The following is a 20,863-nucleotide window of genomic DNA, read 5'->3' on the forward strand; positions in this document are numbered from 1 at the left end:
CCAAGCCTGTTAATGATAAAAGAGTAAAAAACCAAGCCTGTTAATGATAAAAGAGTAAAAAACCAAGTCTGTTAAATGTTGAAACTTTCCAACAGCTAAACTATTATCCTCTCTTGTAGTTTGTAAGCTCCGAATTGAAGATTTTTGAATTTTCGAAACAAGTGTGTGCAAAACAAAATTCCACTCATTTACTGTCCTATTAATATATAAGAATATTTGTTGGATAGGAGTGGTTCATTACCTTAGCCAAAAACAAGTTTCATAGGTCCATCGTTCTCAACACACTTACTTCAGAAGGTTTTTAGTATTTTCGTCAACATGTAAGAGTCCAGATACCAGATTTTCAATTAAAACTCCTCAGGTTTCAGAATTCTTCGTGTGGTAGTTAATGAGGATTCAAATCAAGTGCGTGTGCGTATTAGAAAGATAATATCTAGCCAGTGGTGTATCATTTCACCAATAATATACAGCATATAGAGGCGATCAAATGAAACCCGTTCAATATATTTGCATGAACTTTACACACTAAATACAGGCATGAATGACGACTGTTTGAATGGCATTTGTTTCTCAGAAGTCACCAGAAGTATTCAGGCACTTGTTGCATTGCGAAACTAACCACCGAATTTCCTCGATAGGAGATAGAACATTTGTGTCAAACCTTCGCACAACCAAGTTACTTCGCTAACGGATGGGCAGTACCAACGCTCATATTAATTTACTCAGGGGTAAGCGGATGTTTACTTGACTACTGGACCGAATTGTTTCAATCCAGGGTTCCTACTTGTCAGAGAAGTCAGGGAAAATAGCGCAAGTCAGGGAAACTCAGGGGAAAAGACTGGAAATCAAGGAAAGTCAAGGAAATTTATAAGATATATTTTTTTTCTAACATCAATTGTACACTAATTTCAGCTTAGCCAACCATTAATGATCACAATATGGAACGTTGCTCAGATTTTTATGGATGGTAAGTGGAGTGTACGTATGAGCAATTGATTACTATTTGTCTCTATAGAATAAATGTTCCTATATATAAATATTCACCGTTATGTATTCCTTATTTATATATGTCAACATCATCCGACACTTGTTATGAAAGTCAGGGAATTTCCAGCCAAAGGTCAGGGAGAAGTCAGGGAAATAGATTTCTCCAGATCAATAGGAACCCTGCAATCACCGTTTCACTCTATCCTCTGTTTGCAACCATTTGGGTTTGGCCTGGACAGGGCTCGTGTGTTGTTTCTTATTGTCCTTCATGAAACATTCTAGACCAGTTCATAACATTTGTTTTGCAGGCGGATGCTTCACCGTAGTTTTCATTTATCTAAACACTTCAACGGGTTGCCAACCTTCCATACTGAGAAATTGGACGATCACATGTTTATCCGTTTGGAGGGATTTCGAATAGTGAATGCAATCTTTCACTGTTTATTCTTAAAGGAGCAGTTCGACTGAGAAATGCAATTTTTACAAATTATTTCCATTTGTAGAGTTGAAAATTCTAAAAGGAATGGTATTTATTTGATCGCGATACGTTCGGTCGTTAGCGAGTAACAGAGGAAAAAAGATTTTGTGATGACGTCATTCGTGGTCAGCAGCGAGAGCAGGCTTCCATACACAGTGCCAAGCATTTCATTTGTGAGAGGCGCAGTAGCATGTTCTAATGGCGGTTTCCTTTTCCTGAACTGATTGCAAAGGCTTAGAAATGTCATCTGCAGGTAGAAAATGATAATATCTTAGTACACAAGTTTTTAAAATTTATAAAACGTAGTTTTTCCTACGAAGCATAAGTTCAGCGTTTCACAAAAGGAACTAAAATTGCGAAACCAATACCATGTAATTAGATGGCGGACGAGATTGCTACAACACCTAAGTACCCCCTTTTTTTTAAATCATTCTTCCGATTCTCTAACATAATCTTCCGTCCTTTCCACGTTTTGTTGCAATTTTAAACGCTGATCCTATAATTTTGTGCTTGAAGGTATGTACAGGAGCGCGACACATCAGGCAAAAATGAAATAACATCTGTAAAGTTTGCCAGAATACGAAAAACACTTCACCGGTTAAATTTTATTCGCATCGCTCTCTGAGGAACAACTCTCATCACCCGTTTCATCATCATTGTCACTTGATAACAGAAAAATTAAACGATGAATTAATGTCCTGAGGAACACTGTCATCGTCACTGATTCCTTCTACAAGCCAGTATATTTCACTCCCTAATTCACATTGTATAGCTTATTTGTAAAGCAACGTAGTCGAAAAACAAAAGTACAGTACAAAATACCGATATTTGAAGGTAATGCAGGCAGAGGCGGATCTAGACGATAAAAACTGGGGGAGGGGGCAGTCAGAACCCAAACTATGATAGGTATATCATGTTTACTATGAACTTTCAAAACTATCTAATCCCCCGGCCCTATCCTAGATCCGCCACTGGCATTAGCTTTTCTTTCAGTAAACCTGACTGCTCGAAGTCGGACTCTTCAAGATGTTTGGAACACGAGTGTTTTTATTTGGCACAATTTTTTTTCTATTGATTTTCTTGAGCCATAATTTGCACATGTTTTCTACTTCACAAAAGTGTCTCTTTCAGAAAAAAATGTTCTGGGGGGAGGGCACACTTAGTTTTCGGAGAGGCACATTATTTTCACACAGTACTATTATATTTATTATATTATAGACGTATTATTTTGGTCTCCTCCAAGGGGTACTCTCAGTGCTTCCCTAAAAACATGTCTCGAAGAAACATTGCTTCGCACAACACTACGTAATTACTGCTCTCTGTCTACTCTTTTTTATACTAATGCTGTAGGAAAAATAACTAACAAAAACGTTTCTGAAGAATTCAACACAAAGCAAGACTGCTAACAAACCCAAAACACAATATTAAATCCACTGCACTATTAAAGGTTTATCAGCTGCGTACCAGGGAGTTTTTGCTGACTCACATTGAGTTCCTCGCGTAGCCCACGCGTGACGTCAGCATTTACGATTCATCAAAAATAAATGCCTATAGAAGCTGAACGAGACGGCCTATGAAGATACATAAAAAATACGGGTCTCTTATTTTTTGTTACTCTTTCTATTGCACCAAACTTGTTTTTAACTCGAACTGCTCCTTTGCTCACCAGACGGGTTTCATTTGAACGTCCCATATGTACTAGAGAGAGAAGAGAGGTAAATAAGCAAAAAGTTATTTTCACCTTTGTTCTTCAATAGCTTTGTTTCCGAGCTAGGCCTTTGGAAAGTTTCATATCCCCGAAAATATCGTACATACAAATTAAGCAAATAATCACAAAGAATCGAATTAAAGGAAAATTGTTAAGGATGTCTAGCGTAAGAGAATGATGAATTCCCATAGGTACAAAATAAACATCAAAAAACTTTTACATAGGGAGTCACACTTCGTTGACAATGTCCTCAGATGTGAACAAGAAATTAACATTATTCACTGGTGTGCAGAACTTTAGGACGAGATAGATGAACTAACATAAAATATTACATAGTCGTTGGAAATGAATGAAAGCCCTGCAGCATGTTGCCCGAGATCACTCACCCGCGCACACGTTGCATGAAGCGACGTTAGCATGATTGTAGCACCGAGTGGGTCTGCTACCGAACATGAAGCACTTGAATGAAAAGGACGAGAGAATGTGTGTCAGAAAACTGTTAAGATGCATTATGGTGGACTCAAAATGATATAGCCCGGAGATAACAGGTGACTTCACGCGGGGAAGAATCATCAGGAAACTGAAAGGAAGAAGTGTGACGAGTGTGGCTGGAAGTTTGGTATTGACCCCAGAATTGTTTCACGTGCATGAGTACAGACACTGCTGAGCGAAGAAAATGTGGTGGTCGACGGGTGCGTTGTACAACAGGCAAGAAGGGATCGACATCAAACAGCGGGTGCAATCGCAAATACATAGGACTGCAAGGCGCCCAATTTCATGTTCCATAGTGCCACATTGACCGCATAGGATTAGTCCCATTGCCCGATGGCCATTCCAATGTACTTCGTTGACATTCGCAATTTATCGGCCCCATTTGCAGTGATGCCGAAATCATCAGGATTAGGCCGAGGTAAAGTGGGTCGCGTTCTCTTCTCAGGTGAGCAGATTCAGGCTGAGTAGTGATTTTGGACGTACGCTCATCTGGCTTGAAGTGGAAACACGCAATGAACACAGGACATAGTTGAACATTGATCGTTTTCGTGGTCCAGTTGTTCTTGTGTGGGAGACATAGTGTTGTATGGGAATACCAACCTCCAAATTTTTGAACGCTGTACACACATTGGTCAATGTTATTGTGATCCATGTACTCCTTCCCCCACGTGCGTATGTAGTCGGCCCCGACTTCGTCTTAGTGATGAAATTTGCAACCGCATCGAACAACGCAAGTGGCGAAGCTCTTGGAATAAGATATTCTGCGAAAGGACTGGTCCGTTCCTCCGATTTATATTTCAACGAGCATGTATAGGATGCGATAGGGAGACGTCTTACAGCACGTCCCGATGCACCAAGGATCATGCAGTTGTTGTCAGCAGTGCTGGTGGAGGAATGGAACTCTATATCAAACTCATTGCCTACCTTGTGAGTAGCATGGGAGCACGTTGCAGAGCGGCATCGCTGTCGTATGATCACACACTTATAAAGTCAGAGGATTCATCATGAGCTGCAATGCCGTTAATGTAAGTTATTGTCTGTTTCTTGTGTCATACTGTGGCACTACTTTCTACGTATGGTTCTTTTCACCGATCTATGCTACTTGGGAGTTACACAGCATGCGAAATTTACTTTCGTCTTTAAGCTTTGCACATGAGTGTGTTTTAAATTGTGAATTTGCTTTTGCTCAGTAACACAGGAACTATCACAAAAAACATTTATTTTACATGCATATGCCTCACTAACTAAAGCTCACCGGTCAAAGAATTTGCCGTCCCTGTGCAGAAGTAAGGTTGTTTCCTAATACCCAATAAATGGCGTTACAGAGGAGATACATGGTGAAATGTACCTGGATCAGTGGCGTGTGACCATAGCAGTAACGTTGAGTGAGGAAGACTGTAAAGTACGGGAGCAGTGCAACAAGATTGCCAAAGCCAAGGATGTATTGGAGTGGAAAAAAGAAGGTACTGTATTTGGGCATGGTCACAGTGAGTGAAGTTGTCGGACTTGTAGGTGTATCGACGCGCACTGTCTAGTGTGTCCACAAGGAATGGTGTAGCACTGATGGCAATGAAACACGGCGTAAGGACTGTAGACGACTGCCATATCTTGTGAATGAGAATCGTTTCAAAGCAGCCATCCGAGTGAACATTGGAACGAAAACTTCATTTCATGGAGGATACATACAGTCGGGCACCTCAAAAGAGGCCTTTGCTCACGCCGACACATGAAGTCTTCAGTGGTCCAGGTAGCATAAAGTGGACTTCGACGGACTGGAGACGTGTAGTGTGGTCTGATGAATAGCGATTTTTCCAGTGATACAAGCAGTCGAGCCGATGTGAGCAGTGTGGAGGATGTAGTTTACGCAAGTTGTGGTTCTATGGTGGTGTGGGCATGAGCTGCCGTTCAGTCTAACCCCATAGAAAATTGGTGGGACACTTTGGAACAGCGAGTAAAACAGCGACATCAGTATCCCGGCAATTTGAGCAGTAGAAAATGCAAGTGGAGTCGAGGCGGTTATCAGTGGCAGAATTGACATACTCTGTATGAAAATATCTCCAGGGAGTGACTAAGTTTTGTTCCCTGAACTTAGTACGAGATCAAAATTCCCACTTTACACGAATACAGATGTCTACATCGTACCATTGAGCTACAGATATATTCTCAAATTCCAGGTTTAGTATATCCTCTAGAATTTCAGTATCACCCACTGCCACGACAAATATCATATGACACCATAGGAAAAAGCCGTCGATTTATATATCGGGCGATCGAGAAGCCCATCCAGTGGGTCTACATCGAACAAAAAAACACTTTGAGGTGATCACTGGCTCCCTAGCTCAGAAGCAGCCCTTGCGGATCCATATTGATTCTTTCCTCATATACTTCTACGGAATTCCACCCTTAAATTCGATAGTGTATTATTGAAACATTAATATATCAGGTTGTAAAGAAAGTTCTTGTGGTTTCTGTTACTTGTATTTTCAATTCAAGTGTCGTTATAATATTGTGCATATATATATATATATATATATATATATATATATATATAGGACTTCAAAGATAGCATGGACAAGAGGCAAATTCGCACGATTTTCTTGTTCCAGTTCAAGCTAGGCTGAAAAGCTGTCCAGACAGCTCGTGATATCAACGATGCGTTTGGTCCACGAACCACTAACAAACGTACGGCACAATGGTGGTTCAAGAAATATCGTAGCGGTGACGAGAGCCTGGAAGATGACGAGCGCAGAGGTCGGCCATCCGCTGTTGACAACGACCAACTGAGAGCTTGCTTAAGACTTGGGTGTAACACCTTTGACAATTTCCAACCACCTGCAAGAGATTGGAAAGTAAATAATAATAATAATAATAATAATAATAAAAAAAAAAGATGATGATAAATAGTCAAAAAAAGAAAGAAAAAGAAAGAGGAAAGGTGTCGTACGGATTGACCGAAAATAATCGAAATCGTCGTTTTGAGGTGTCGTCGTCTTTCCTTCTGCGGAACAAGAACGACCCGTTTCTCGACAGGATTGTGACGTGTGATGAGAAATAGATCCTTTACGATAATCGGAGTTCAAAAGCCGAGACGATGCCGAAGCGACCTTCAACGACTCCGTCGCGTCCAGAATTCTATGCTAGCGGCATTAACACACTTATTCCTCGTTGTAAAAAGTGTATTGAATGTCATGGTTTTTATTTCGATTAATAAAGGTATGTTTGAACTAGGGATGGGCAAAACCAGTTTTTATAAAACCCGAAAAATCGACATTTCGGTTTTCTCCAAACTGGTTTCGGTGAAAACTTTTCGAAAACACATAAGACTATTTCTGTGGAAATGGATTCGGTTTCCGAAGAACAACGAAACACCATTCTGGTCAGAAATAGAACAAATTAAAAAAAAAAAAAAAAAAAAAAAAAAACGGAATCGGTTTTGAAAACCGAAACCGGATCGTGAAAAACCAAACCGGTTTTGGAGAAAACCGAAACCGCTTTCGGTGAAAAACCTGTTTTTGTGCCCACCACTAGTTTGAACTGAGATATGCTCTTTTGAAATCGAAGGTTTAAAACCGCAAGATATTTCTTTACAACCTAATATTTAAGATAATAGTCTATACTATGCCCACTCATTTCATCTTCTTGGTAGAAAAATGTTTTTGCACAAGACAGATTGAAGTGAATATGATGAAAATAACTCGTAAACTATAGCAGACATGCGGTTTTCTGCAACGTGTTCTACAACTCTCCAAGTTTTATTCACAATTACAACACTTCCACTCGCGCTTCGTTAGTTGCCTCAGGACGTCAGGATAACTTCATGATTATCCAATTATTGGGATTTCTTCTGTGGACTTTTTTTTTTATTATTATTTTTTTTTTTTCAAGCTAATATGCAGGATGTCCGAGAAGCCCCCGTACTCATAGGTTTTAGAATAGGAGAGAATCAGTGTAATTTTAGTCGTGGTATTGGTGCCACTGCTTTTGTCACAGATAGTAGTTCTGGTACCCCTGTTTTTAAGGTCACATAGAGCATTTCAAGCCACGTGTGATATGAGTGGTTCCAGTTATACACTTGAAGAACCTTAATGGTGTGTGTGGTTGTACGAACGATCATACACATAAGGCAAGTAATGAAACACGTAATAATTGCGCTTAGAGATCGCTTTGGCAGGACCCATATCCTAAAGTAACCCTTCTTGGTTAGGAGGAGCATGCGTTTGCTTCAGAATACATATGTCGAAAACAAGCCGCGTAATGGATGTGAGCAGATGCGTAAGTATACATGTGCTGCCGTGGCTCCGTCAATTGCGATCTCTATAATTAAACTGCTTCGCAAAAGAACTGAATACAAAAACGCAACACCACATGCTCCGTGATACTAAAACGAAGGGGTACGGGGACTTGTCGGATACTCTGTACTGTTTAATTATTTCTTAGTGAAAATTTCACCGTACAGGAATAATTTGGTAGTGTTATCCGAGTCATCAAGGAAAACGGAATTGCAGCTTTTTATTTATTTATTTACTCTACAAAATTCTGAACAAGTAAGAATTATGAAATGACAATCGGAGATGTACTATTTAGGGAAAGAACAACTATTGAAACTTACGAAAATATAAATAAGATACTTTTATTGCCGTTTTGTTCTTTACATACTTTTAGAATAAAAGGTAGTTCAAAGGAAGAGGTAAAAAATACTTTCAAGCAAGATATATAACATTAATACAAAGTATTCTTTTACAAAAGAAAGTACGTATTCTATAAAGGAATATTTAATTTCAATGATATAAAAACAGTAATACTTTAGAGACACTCACAAAATACAATATGTATTTACAACCAACGTACGAAATATTCATTACTTCCGTGCGCACTATATTGCCATTCTATAAACAAGATACAGAATAGTTCAAAAGCAATCTAGATTGTAAATGCTGCAGTCTATTAACAATTTTCTCATTTCACAATATGCAATATATCCAAAAATACACCTTTTAAAAAAAAAAAAAGATATATAACAAAAAGGAAGCTACTGTCATAAAAAGAAAAGCATCATTATTTTAAAGATGTGATGCAGATAGCGAATTTTCAAATCATATTAGCAACATGAAACAAACCATTTAGTGCTCCTGAATACTATTTATCACTACACACACATAGTTTGGCCACCTGTAGATATATACTCGTGTTATTATAAGGGAGACCGCGAAAGGAATTTTTGAAGAGTATTCATTTATGTAAAATTTCATACCCACACGTCAGTGCCGAGTGCATATCCGATCACGATGTTCGTCATATACTATGCATCTATATGTCTGTACTGTGTGTGTATGTTTATCACAAGCCGCTACAGTGACTTCAATGCTGCGAATATAATGATTACGACAAGCTATTAGTATATACAAAGATCGGTAAAATAAATCTTCAGATTTAGACAGATTAAATCATTTCTGTGTACATGTACAGCTATTTAGTACTATTCACTTAAGTTCATGGCTGCTACAAGACGAGAAAAATTAGTTTGTAGAAATGCAGAATATACATGTTTGCGATTAATTAATTTCCATTGTTATCCTTAGTACGTATATTGAAAATAGTTGTTACGAACTAAAATAATATGTGATTCTCGGTAACAGACATGAGATCAAACTTTCAGACTAAAAGCTCTTTCTAAACAACCAGAGAAATATGAAATAAATAAATGAAGTTTTGTTCATCTGTTGAAACCCAAGAAATAATAAGTCTATTTTTACTAATTATTTCAATATTAAATTTTCTAAGAGAAATTATATTTCTGTACTGGTTAACTTGAAATGCAAGTGCAATAGTACAACTGATTAACTCTAAAAGTAAACACAGTGGGTAGACTACGAGACTTTGAATGAGTGGCGCAACCAACTATGAGCTCGGGGACCGAGGGCCCCCGAAACTAATCTGGCCTATCTTATATACAGCAGCGCTGCAGACAAATTTCAGCGAAATTAAAAAAAAAAAAAAAAAAAAAAAATGGAAAAAAATTATTGCTTGGTAGTCTAGCCCCACCCGAAATAAAATCCTGGTTGCGCCACTGGCTGACACTGTAAATTCCAAATATAAGTCACGACATTCCATTTCTCTTTCTTCTGTGATTGATTATACATAGTAAGAGTGTAGATGATAGATTATGAATATTCTATCAAGTTTACCATAAATAAATATTATCTTTTATAAAAGGTTGCATCCGACAATAATTTCAAGATTTAGAAAGTAAAAACGAAAATATTTTAAACACAGTATGAGTTGATGCTAGTCTTAATTATAATTACTAATTACTTTTGGCCACTGCTGAGGAGGGAAATGAACAGAGACGCTACTTTTAGCTTGCATGTCATATTGTAAAATGTACATTTCTTAACAAGATCTGCGAAGGTACTTTTAAAATATGCCATTACAGATATAAAATTGATTACAAGATACATCAATCACAACCGTCATATCGTCGCTATATAACAAAAGGGTGTAAGCGACACTTGCATTCCCTATGAGATATTGAATAAATACTTCATCCCATATCAATGGGGAGTTACACAGTGGATAAACGTCATTGTACGCGATGCGTAAATCGACGTAGTTAAGAGAGCAGACATGAAACACGGACGAATGCATAGAATTTTATAAGTCCACGGAAAAGATCAAGAGAGTTCATTTTTGGTCTAAACATGTACCAACGCTTTTGAGTTGTGCTGTAGATAAATTACCAGAAATCTCAAAGCATTAAATATCTGCATTATAAATAATTGTGGTCAAAGGAATAAACATGAAGATGTAGTGAGCGAGTTGAAAACGCATCACGCGCGAGATACTCCCCCCCCCCCCACAAAAAAAAAAAAAAAAAAAAAGCCGTAATGATAAACGAGTCGGCAACAAATGGTTTGGCGACATATCATATCACATTTCCCTCCTCTATCCGCGTAGCAAGTTTGGGCTCAACCGGACGTAACAGTTGACAGTATTGCAGCAACGAGTGAACATGTCAACTGCGTTCTAGCGGGAAAATGTCTAGAGTGAAAACTGAGCAAAGATCACCACCAAAGTTCTTTTGATCGGCCACAGAAATATTACAAATGTTGACTCAGGCTTATGGGAATAATACTTTAGGACACACGTGTTTGAATGCCATAAATGGTTTTTAGAGGAAATAGACAATGTGGAAAATGATGAACATTCAGAGCGCCGAAGATCTGCGATTACTGACTAAAACATTGGCAAAGTTCGTGAATTGATCTGGAGTGACCGAAGATTGAGTGTTTATGCAGTGGCTGAGTTGATTAATTTGGATAGGGAAACTTTTCGACGCATAGAAATAGAACATGAGGAAAATTTGTGCGAAGGTTGTTCCAAAAGTTGTCCGATGACCAAAAACAGTGCTGTACAGACGTGTGTATGGGCACGCTAGAAAACATCAGAATGAGTCAAACTTGTTGGAATCTGTTGTTACTTGTGATGGAACATGGATTTTTACCTACGACCCTCAAAGTAAGCGTCAGTCGACGCAGTGGAAGTGTCCAGAATCTCCAAGATCATAAAAAAATCACATGTCACGGTAAAAATTCAAGGCAATGTTCCTTGTTGTCTTCGACATTAATAAAACTGTAATGATTGAATGGGTTCCCAGTAATCAAACTGTTAAGTAGCACTATTACATTGAGGTACCGAAAAAAAACCTTATGTAGCATGCTTTTGAAAAATACTATATTTTATCATGTTTAGATCCTCGTGGCTTCTCCCTTGGTCTCTTCGTTCGTCAAGTCCTAGTAAGAGAGAGATATTTTCAAAACACGCGCGGAAGGTGATGTAGATCAGAATCTTTGGGACTTGTGTAACAAATTCCTGACTGAAGTAAATGTTTACGGGATAAGATCCACGAGTCGACTTCTTTTTGCGGCGATGAACCTTAAGTTATTAAGCCACGGCATGAAATATCAAGTCTGAATCCAGTACCAAAATAAGAATTTGGCAGCCATTTTCCTTTGCAATTCGAAGGCAAAGTAAAAGCTAAATGCCTGCCGACCGGAAATTCCGAGCCCTGTATTAAGCCACATAGAGCTAGTTAGTAACCCTTAGGAACCAAAATCTTTGAGAAGTGAAAAATATTAATTCTAGAAAGAAGACACTTCGCTTCATCAGATCCTGGCTCAGCACTTAAGAAGTAAAACCTCAATTTTCGCGCTTACGCCCTTTTGTCATTTAAGAGACCACACAAGCAAGAGTAAAGCACTTAATATTTCTCCTACCCACTGTCTTTAAATATTGCCACAGACATTTATACGCTAACGAAATTTAATTAAACCATGCAGCAATAAAACAAGTTCAAGTGCGGACTAAAATCATCATGATTACTGCTTTGGTAGTAAAATATTGATGTATTCAATATTCTATATGATTTAACTGTCTGTTCTACCTTAATTCATTCAATATAACACTGTTAAACAGCTTTTAATATTTCTGTGATTATCTAATATTTGAAACTACTACCTAAACGCTATAGGAAAGTTTTTAATATATGTTTACAATATATACAATTAAACGCATTTACTATACCGAGAAAATCACATGTACAGATATAAGTACCTCACTATTTCTTTCTTTTTAAAAAGTTTACAAAGATTTAAATCTCCTTCGACACGAAAAGAAGGATTAAAAACGACAAATATAAAAAAAATCGTTTAAAAGAAAATAAAAACAGTATTTATCATGTCTGCTGGAAGTGTTCTACATTCAGTGTAAGAAAATTAGCTTTACAAAATTTTCTAACGTATAAAACGCTGCGATTTCCTGTTGCTGCATCAGCATATGCACTGAAATTAGTGTATGCACTTTTCATTCAACACAGAGTTCAAAACTCTCCACCTCTGCAAGCTCAGAATTGAACGACGATGCCCATTTCTCGAACTGTCTTTTTTCTTTTCTCTGAAATAGCAAGAAAAAAACATCCTTGAATAACCTTGCTTTATTAAATTAACGTCATTTATAAATTATTAAAACTTGAAATCTCACCCTATTGTTGACACATGATCTTCCTTGGAAAATGTCTTCCAGATAAAAGGAGGAAGAAAAAAGTGGAAACTGTATGGAGATTTATTAAAATGCTGTTTGATAATTATTATTTAAGTCTCACTCATGCTGTAAAGCCTCAGTAAGATTAAAATTCACTCTCACTTTTCATGGCTGGAACTATAAGAGTAATGGAAGTCTACCCACTTTGAATATTGATGCTCGTTTGTTTACCTAAAATCTTCCTTATAATTGTTCAATCACGCTCATACACCTATATGTAAGAGCACCAACACATATATATGTATGCATTGAATTTCAACCTGGCTATACAACTGGTCCGAAAGAATATATCAATTCTTATCAACTTAATGGAATACCTGAGAAAAATGTAGCATATCATAAGACGCTGGACACTTTTCGCCCTCAGAACAGTTCTATTGCGTCGTAGAATGGGGTCATAGAGGTTAATAGTGGTAGGAAATGGAATATTAAACCATTTTGTGTGCAGTGTATTACTCAGTTCCATAAGAGAGGATGGAGGGGAAAAACTACGCTGGATTCGTGTCTCCAAAACACACTACAGATTTTCAATTATGTTTATGTTCAGGGATTGGATGGGCCAGGGGAGATATTCAACTTCATTCCAATGTTCTTCAAACGACGGCGCAACAGCTCTACCTGTAGGTCCATTACATCGTGGTGTATGGAATCATTAGTCGAAAAGAAGATCTGGACCATAGGATACACAGTCTCCTATCAGGGTTCCTATAGATTTTTGTAAACTGTTTTCCATGACTTTTCCTAACAGAGGTTTATCTATTTTTCTGACATAACTTTCCACTTTCTCGTAACTCCATTAGTTTAGCTAGATACCGAAACTGAAGGTAGGGCACTAATTTCCTATAAAATAGGTCGGTTTAGAAAACATGCGTGACTCTATATTTTGTATCAGGCAAGCACACACTGAATTCGGTTAATTATGATATTAACACTATCAAATGTTTAGGAGTTTCAGGTCTAGTTCCGATGACTATCATTAAATCCTAATGAAATTTATACAAAATTTACCACGAGAACATACTTCTTCAAACAAAAAGTAAATCAACGAAAATGGCGCACTTATGTCGAAATTATGCATGATCATACACAATTATAGTATGAACACTATCAGCCATTGAGAGGTTCCATGGTCTAGCTCCGAAGACTACGCTTAGATTTTTGTGGAACAAACAAAAAAGAATATTCCTTCAAAAATAAATAAATAAAATCAGTCTGTCTGTGTCAAAGACTTATGCTTGAACATACCCATAACACACAAACACACACATATTATATATATGTACATACAGGGGGTGTACAAAAAAATCTAAAAACACTTCATACAGGACACGTAAGTTTGGCTCTCCACTGTACAACACACGTTGCGGTTGCCGATCGTTTTTTTGTTTTCAATGTGTCATATGGACCTTCCGTCAGCAGTAACCAGTTCACCTGTGAGTGTCGTGGTATGAAAGTGGTGCGGTCAAATAGGCGACCTGACAGACTTCCAAAGAGGAATGATTGTAGGTGCCCGTCTGGTTGGAGCTTCAGTGGCAACAGCAGCGAACATTGTTGGGGTATCAAAAGGCACTGTGTCCAATATCACGAGGGCATACACAATTCATGGGCAAACAACGTCTGCAAAGCACAACAGTGGTCGACAGACAATCCTGTCAGATAGGGACTGGAGGGGATTAAAACGGATTGTAGAAGCTAAAAAGAAGACCACTGCAATGAAAATTACGTCTGAACACAATTCCGGCCTACAGAACCCGGTTTAATCGAAAACAGTGCGACCGGAACTTCATAAAATGAAAATTCATGGCAGGGCCGCTATCGCCAAACCCCTGGTCACAGCAGTGGAAACATGTAATGTGGTCCGATGAATCGACCTTCATTTTGTTTCCAACAACCGATCGTGTTTACTGGAGAACACCGTCGCAGGCCTATGATACAGACTGTCTGCTCCCAACTGTAAAGCATGGGGGTGACTCTGTTACAGTATGGGCAGTGATATCGTGGTTTCCTGCAGGTCCCATCATAGTCCTGCATGGAAGATGAATGCTAAGGCGTATGAGGCCGTTTTGGGGGACCAGGTTCTACCCATGGCCTAAATATTGTTCCCTGATAGTGATGGCATCTACCAAGATGATTTGGCACCCTGTCACGCTGGAAAAACGGTGAAATCATGGTTTGAGGAGCATGACCAAGAGCTATCACACCTCCCCTGGGTCTCACAATCACCAGATCTGAACATCATTGAGCCATTGTGGTCTGAGTTAGAAAGGCGTGTTCGGTCTCATTACCCTCCACCGGCATCCCTTAAGGAACTGGAGCAAGTTTTGGAGGAACAATGGCATAAAATTCCACACACCAAGATTCAGGAGCTGTATACGTCCATTCCACGTCGGATACAAGCTGTTTTGGACGCAAAAGGAGGCCCCACACCATACTAGGTATGATTTTCACACTTTTGCAAGCGTTTTAGATTTCTTTGTTCAACCCCTGTATATATAAATGGGTCGAACTGAAAACAACCTCGTCCTGTTTTTAAAGTCAGTTAAAGTGACGTATGTCACTCAGTTGAGAAGGATGCCACTCTGTCTACATTAAGGAATTCAAGATACTGTAGGTCAACTGATTTCAGAGTTGAGAACCTAATCAAAAATCATACACACCTTGATATAACCTTTATTCTATTGTATGATTTCTAAATCCCAATAACCTTATTACTTTAAATTTGCCTTCATTATCCAGATCGATTACTTTGTTTCTCTGACAATAGAGAATTTTTCAGTAACTCTTTGACTTTCTAAGTCTATGGAAATCCTGCCTAAAATGGCGACATAATCACGAGCAGTGACGCGACCAGTAAGCGTCAGCACAGTACACACTGAACACCCTGATACTGTGGCCCATAGCATCATAGATCCGCCGTCATGTTTCACGGTTAGGTGGATGCATTGTGGATCATACGCTTCTTTGGGTGTCTATTAAACATCAACATGGCCCGTGGTTTGGTAGAAGATGAACGATGACTTATCTAACCATATCACATATGTTTCCAGTGATCAGCAGTCCATATTCCATGTTTGCGGCACCATTGTGTTGTACCAATGCGTAATGCTCCCGTATCAGCGGTTTCACCCGTACAATCCGATTCTCTATATCCATGTCATGTAACTCGTAGCGGACTGGGAAGAGGCGCAGCTTGAGTTGCTCCGTCACTTGCATCGCACTCACACGACGGTTCTGAGCAGCAACCGCTTTAATACTCGGTGGAACCTGTCACTGAAAGTTTTCTTCCGACCACTATTCCTCTTCGTCGATGTGGTTTACCTCGACGTCACCACGTTGGACACTGTCCCTCGCTACACACCCAGCACACTTGCCACTTTCTTCACACTGGCACCACATAACCGAGCGGCAACAATTTGTTCTCTTGTGAAACTAGAGAAGTCGCTCATTTTACGTTATCACTGTCTGCTCAGTTCACTGCACATTACTGTTCCTCACATAATATGGAGTTTGCCTGGACACATCATCACCAACAGCCAGGTGCTGCAGTTGCCAGCCTAGACGTCTCATGTGCTTCGAAATCCAAGTGTTTCCGTTACATTGATAAGAATCTGTACTTCAAAGGTCAATATATTAGCCGTTCTGGAGATGTAGAGGTACAAATCCGTTTCATAAACTTTCCCCCTCTTTTGAGCTACTGATGGTACAATCTTGTTCAAATATGATCACAATAAGAATGCGTATGTACCGCATGGACATTGTTAGCAGTGTTAGGTGATTGTACCACGACAGGCGGGATAGAACAAAGGCGTGTGTTGAAGCGGGAAGACTGTGATGATGTAAAATGGGAGACTTCTCTAAATTTCAAAGAGGACAAACTGTAGCTGTTAATTGGCGCAAGTGTACCTAAATTTGCCCGTGTTTTAGATGTGTTACGAGGAACAGTGTCCAAGGACGACGGCCTACAGAACTCATAACAAAACAACATTGAAGAAAAGTAATAGTGGACGGTAGAGAAACCTGTGACAGGAATCGTTGAGCGAGCGTATTACAAGTGACTAAGGAACTCAATCAGCATCTGATACAGCATACTGCGACAATCACAATCCGACGCAAGTTGCACAATCTGAACATCCACGGTCTGGTTCCAAGTTACTAGCAGCTTATCACTAGTAACACTTTAGCGCGAAGAAAGTGGTGCCGACAAGCAAAGTGCCAATTGCTGGCAATGTGTGGTACAGTCCAACAAACAAATGTTCCCACGTGGCACTGTGATCAATATTTTGCATTCTTCCATCTACATCTTTTATATAGAATTCGTCTTAACTCAAAGCCTCGCACAAAATTCGAATGTCTCGTATGGGCATTTTAGGGAACTACTCTGGAGCAAACATGTAAAAACGCTGAAACAAATGCTTAATTATTTTTAGATGGAAAGTACAAACCAGATTTCATGGCTCTAACCTTCAGAAGGATTTCGAGATATTGACTCATTATAATAATTGTAATCCCCGCGCCTTTTTCTACCCACCCTCTTTAAGGTCAAATATGTCAAAAAGGTTTAAATACTTATTTAATTATTTTAAATGAGAAATTCAAATACAGAATCTCTAACCAAAATAGATTCCGAGATATTGGCATCTTATTACAATTGTATTCCCCACCCCTCTTCTTCCTTTCTAGGTCAAATATCAAAACACGTTGAAACACGGGTTCAATTATCTTAAGTAAAAAGTCCATATACCACATTTGATGTCTTTAACCCTTAGAGACTCCGAAATATGGACATTTTAATATAATACTTGCCACCTCTATTTCCCGCCCCTTCCTCGTCCAATTTCCAAAAATATTTCCTTAGTGGTACCCAGGGCCGTGCTGGGATACTAATTAGGGCGGTGGACAAGTCTACTAAGAGGGCGCCCATACAAACGGGAATATATATATATATATATATATATATATATATATATGAGAGAGAGAGACTTTGAAAGAGTATGGGTGCCATTTTATATCAAAATCACCACCAAATTTGTTTTAATATCAACGTAAATAGCTAACCTCGAATCGAAATCCTCTTTACTACAGAAAAACTTTTAGTTTCTGTAATAACATTTCTGTCAAATAAAAGGAAGCTAAATGTATCAAAAACTTAATATAGCACGCCTATGAACGCAGGAGGCTCATTGCCGCGTTTACAAAAGCTCTCCATTGATTTCTACTTTATATTTCAATCTCTGCGAGAACCATTTTAATATTGTCCTCCCATCTGCGCCTCGGTCTACCTAAAGGTCATTTTCCTATTTGGATTTCCAGTTACAACTTCGAAAGCGTTTCTATTTTCTTCCATTCTGGCTACATAACCTGACCACTTGAGCCTCCTAGACTTGATGACCCTGACAATGTTTGATAAACGGTATTAAAAAAAGGAGTTCCTCCTTATGAAGTTTCCGACTTTCCCCATTCCCGTTCCTTTTGGAGTTCGAATATTGGTTTAAGAATCTTGTTTTCAAATGCTTTCAGTCTGCGATTTTCCCTCAGATTCAGTGACCATGTTTTGCAACCATACAGCACAACAGGCATGATTATCATTTTATATTTTGAGCTACAAATTCCTCAACAGAATTAGCGACAACAAAAGATTTTTAACTGAATAATAGCACGAAATCCCTGCTTTCAGTTGACATCAAATTTTTTAGTGATTATGGTTTTGGTCTGTTAATAATGATCCTAGATATTTGAAAGTATGCACTTTGTCGAAAGAAAATATTATTTGGTATTGTAACGCATCCATAAAATGCAGTATTACAATCCCGACAAACTTCCATTTATTTAGTTTTCTCTGCATTTACTTTTAAGCCTATATCCCTGCAATCATTAATTAAGATTTCTGCATTCCTTTCTATCATTACCTATTAAATTTACATCATCAGCATACGCTATAACTTGGCAAATACAATTCAGCTTTAGGGCCTGATTGCTGTCTTTGATTTTCCTTATCGTGTTCTCCAGAACATAGTTAAATAATAATGACTACAACGCATCTCCTTGTTTCCTGTCATTCCTAACGTGAAAGCTCGCGAACAAGAATTTCTCTACGCGAACCTTACTTTGGGATTCATTTAAACATATCTTATTTAATCTACCTTTTTCGGCAATGCGAATTCTGTAAGCATGTTGTACAATGTTTCTCTCTTACCAGAGTCTAAAGTCAATAATTGATGTGCCAGGATGTTGTATTCTCTTATTTCTTTTCAAGTATTAGTCGAATGGTAAATATCTGGTCGATAGTTGATCTATTTTACCCAGGGTGCGAATTACCGGGGGTTGAGGGGGATTTTCTCCCTCAATCACATTTTGTTCCCCCAAAAGAAGTCAGCTGAAGTATCTCCACCGTGGGTACTCGCTTCCCCCCCCCTCAAACTATGCTTAGAATAACACCAAATTTCACTGATTTTTGTCATTTCTTGTAAATTTAATCTTCTATCTGTATTTCGAAATGAGCGATGTAAACTATTCACTTTTGGTCATTTCACCGTTGTTTAGTTGAACTATGTTACTATGACTACAGTTGTTATTTGCAACCGTAACCTTGTACCCTTCAGTTCATCGTCGTTCTTGAATTTGAATGTACTAATTACGCATAACAAAGTCACATATGGATTTATAAGTGCTCTTAGTGGTTGGCCAAGAAGAAGTAAACAAATAGCTTCTTCCACCATACTTAGCGAAGTTCGGACATTTCATATTCATTCTCTACATTTGTATTGATTGTCATCTTATTTTTATTTTTGTTATATTTTTTCATTTTCCAGTATATTTTTTGTTAGAACATGTTCCTCAGTCCCTAGTGGTTTGTGTGTATACAACTCAAAAGCTGCGTTTGAATTGTGGTAATTAGCATAGTAATCACTGCCTTTTATAGTTTAAGGAAATGAGCTTTTGAAACTGTACTCAAAATCTGAGATATATTCTCTCGTGGCTATATGTTAACATACACGCTGGGGATGCGCCCCTAGTGAGCAGACATTTGAAGGTGAGTAAGAGCATAATTGAAGATTTCTTTCAGCATTTGCTAATACGACTGGTTCTCCATGTCATTGTCTGTCTGTGTCTGTATAAGCACTTCAACTGGAGGGGGCTTTTTCCATTTTTCTTTTCGCTGCACAGTTTGCTGTCCACGCCAATAATGTTGTCTGAAAAACTTCAATGTAATGTTTTACATTATTTGAATACGTAGCGCATAGTGAATAAACTCATCTGTAACCTAACAGTAAAGTAATTGTAAGTGTTGACTTCTTGAGCTGTCACGGAATCGATATTTAAAATAAAAAAAAAATAAAAATAAAAATAAAAAAAAAAACATGAAAAGTGCAGCTTTAGCGGGGAGTAGAAGCGCAAGCTCGAAATTTGAACTGAGATTTTTTTTCAAATATTTGGCCTTCGATTTGACTTTGATGCCAGAAATCGGAACCAACAACAATCCTTTTCTCGTATGATAGGCTAATACCTAGATTTTTTTTAAAAAAAAGTAAGTCCGGTTTAACTGATAATTTTAGTGGTTTTCATAATACTGAAGTAGTTTTTCTTTTTTCAAGCTGTGTGTAATAACGCGAAATAGAAGATTTCAATATGAGTAGAAAAATTAACATATGCTTGTGATCATGGCTATCGCTTGGGCCGAATTATTAAGTAAATGAACCTTAGAGAACTACGGGCACAAGAGTGAGTACATTTAAACACGTTTAGAAAGATTAGGTGTGGTGTGTCCATGTCAAATAATATATACATACATAGTTATTGTCAGTAGATTATTGAATAAATAAATCACTTATTTATTAAAGATGTCATATTTATGTGTGTGTATGGGGGGTAAGACATTATTGTCTCATTTTGAAGTATTGCACCTTCAGACTTTACGTCCTGTTGGCCTAATTTGACCCCCCCCCCCCCCCAATATAGATTATCTAATTCACACACTGATTTTACCTAATTCCATTCTGATAATCTCCAATAATTTCATCTGCGTATGGAGTCAATCTTGCTAATACATGTTTAAGAGGATTTATTGGATGTTGACAGAAGAGAAATGCCTCGATTATAATTAA

The 20,863-nt window shown here is 38.2% G+C and overlaps 1 protein-coding gene across 2 annotated transcripts in view; it reads right to left on the minus strand.

Moving 5' to 3' along the window:
- Nucleotides 1–11,593: 11,593 nt before the first annotated feature.
- The window catches only part of LOC145663942 (uncharacterized), a 46,956-nt gene continuing 37,686 nt past the window's right edge, over nt 11,594–20,863 (minus strand). For both annotated transcript variants that reach the window (XM_081730164.1, XM_081730165.1), the window contains exon 4: nt 11,594–12,614. In XM_081730164.1, the coding sequence (XP_081586290.1) occupies nt 12,525–12,614 (90 nt within the window). In that variant the 3' untranslated portion in view covers nt 11,594–12,524. The remainder of the gene's footprint in view (nt 12,615–20,863) is intronic.

This window comes from Thermobia domestica, chromosome 11 (assembly GCF_964235325.1).
Source record: "Thermobia domestica chromosome 11, izTheDome1.hap1.1, whole genome shotgun sequence".
Taxonomy (NCBI): Eukaryota; Metazoa; Arthropoda; class Insecta; order Zygentoma; family Lepismatidae; genus Thermobia; species Thermobia domestica.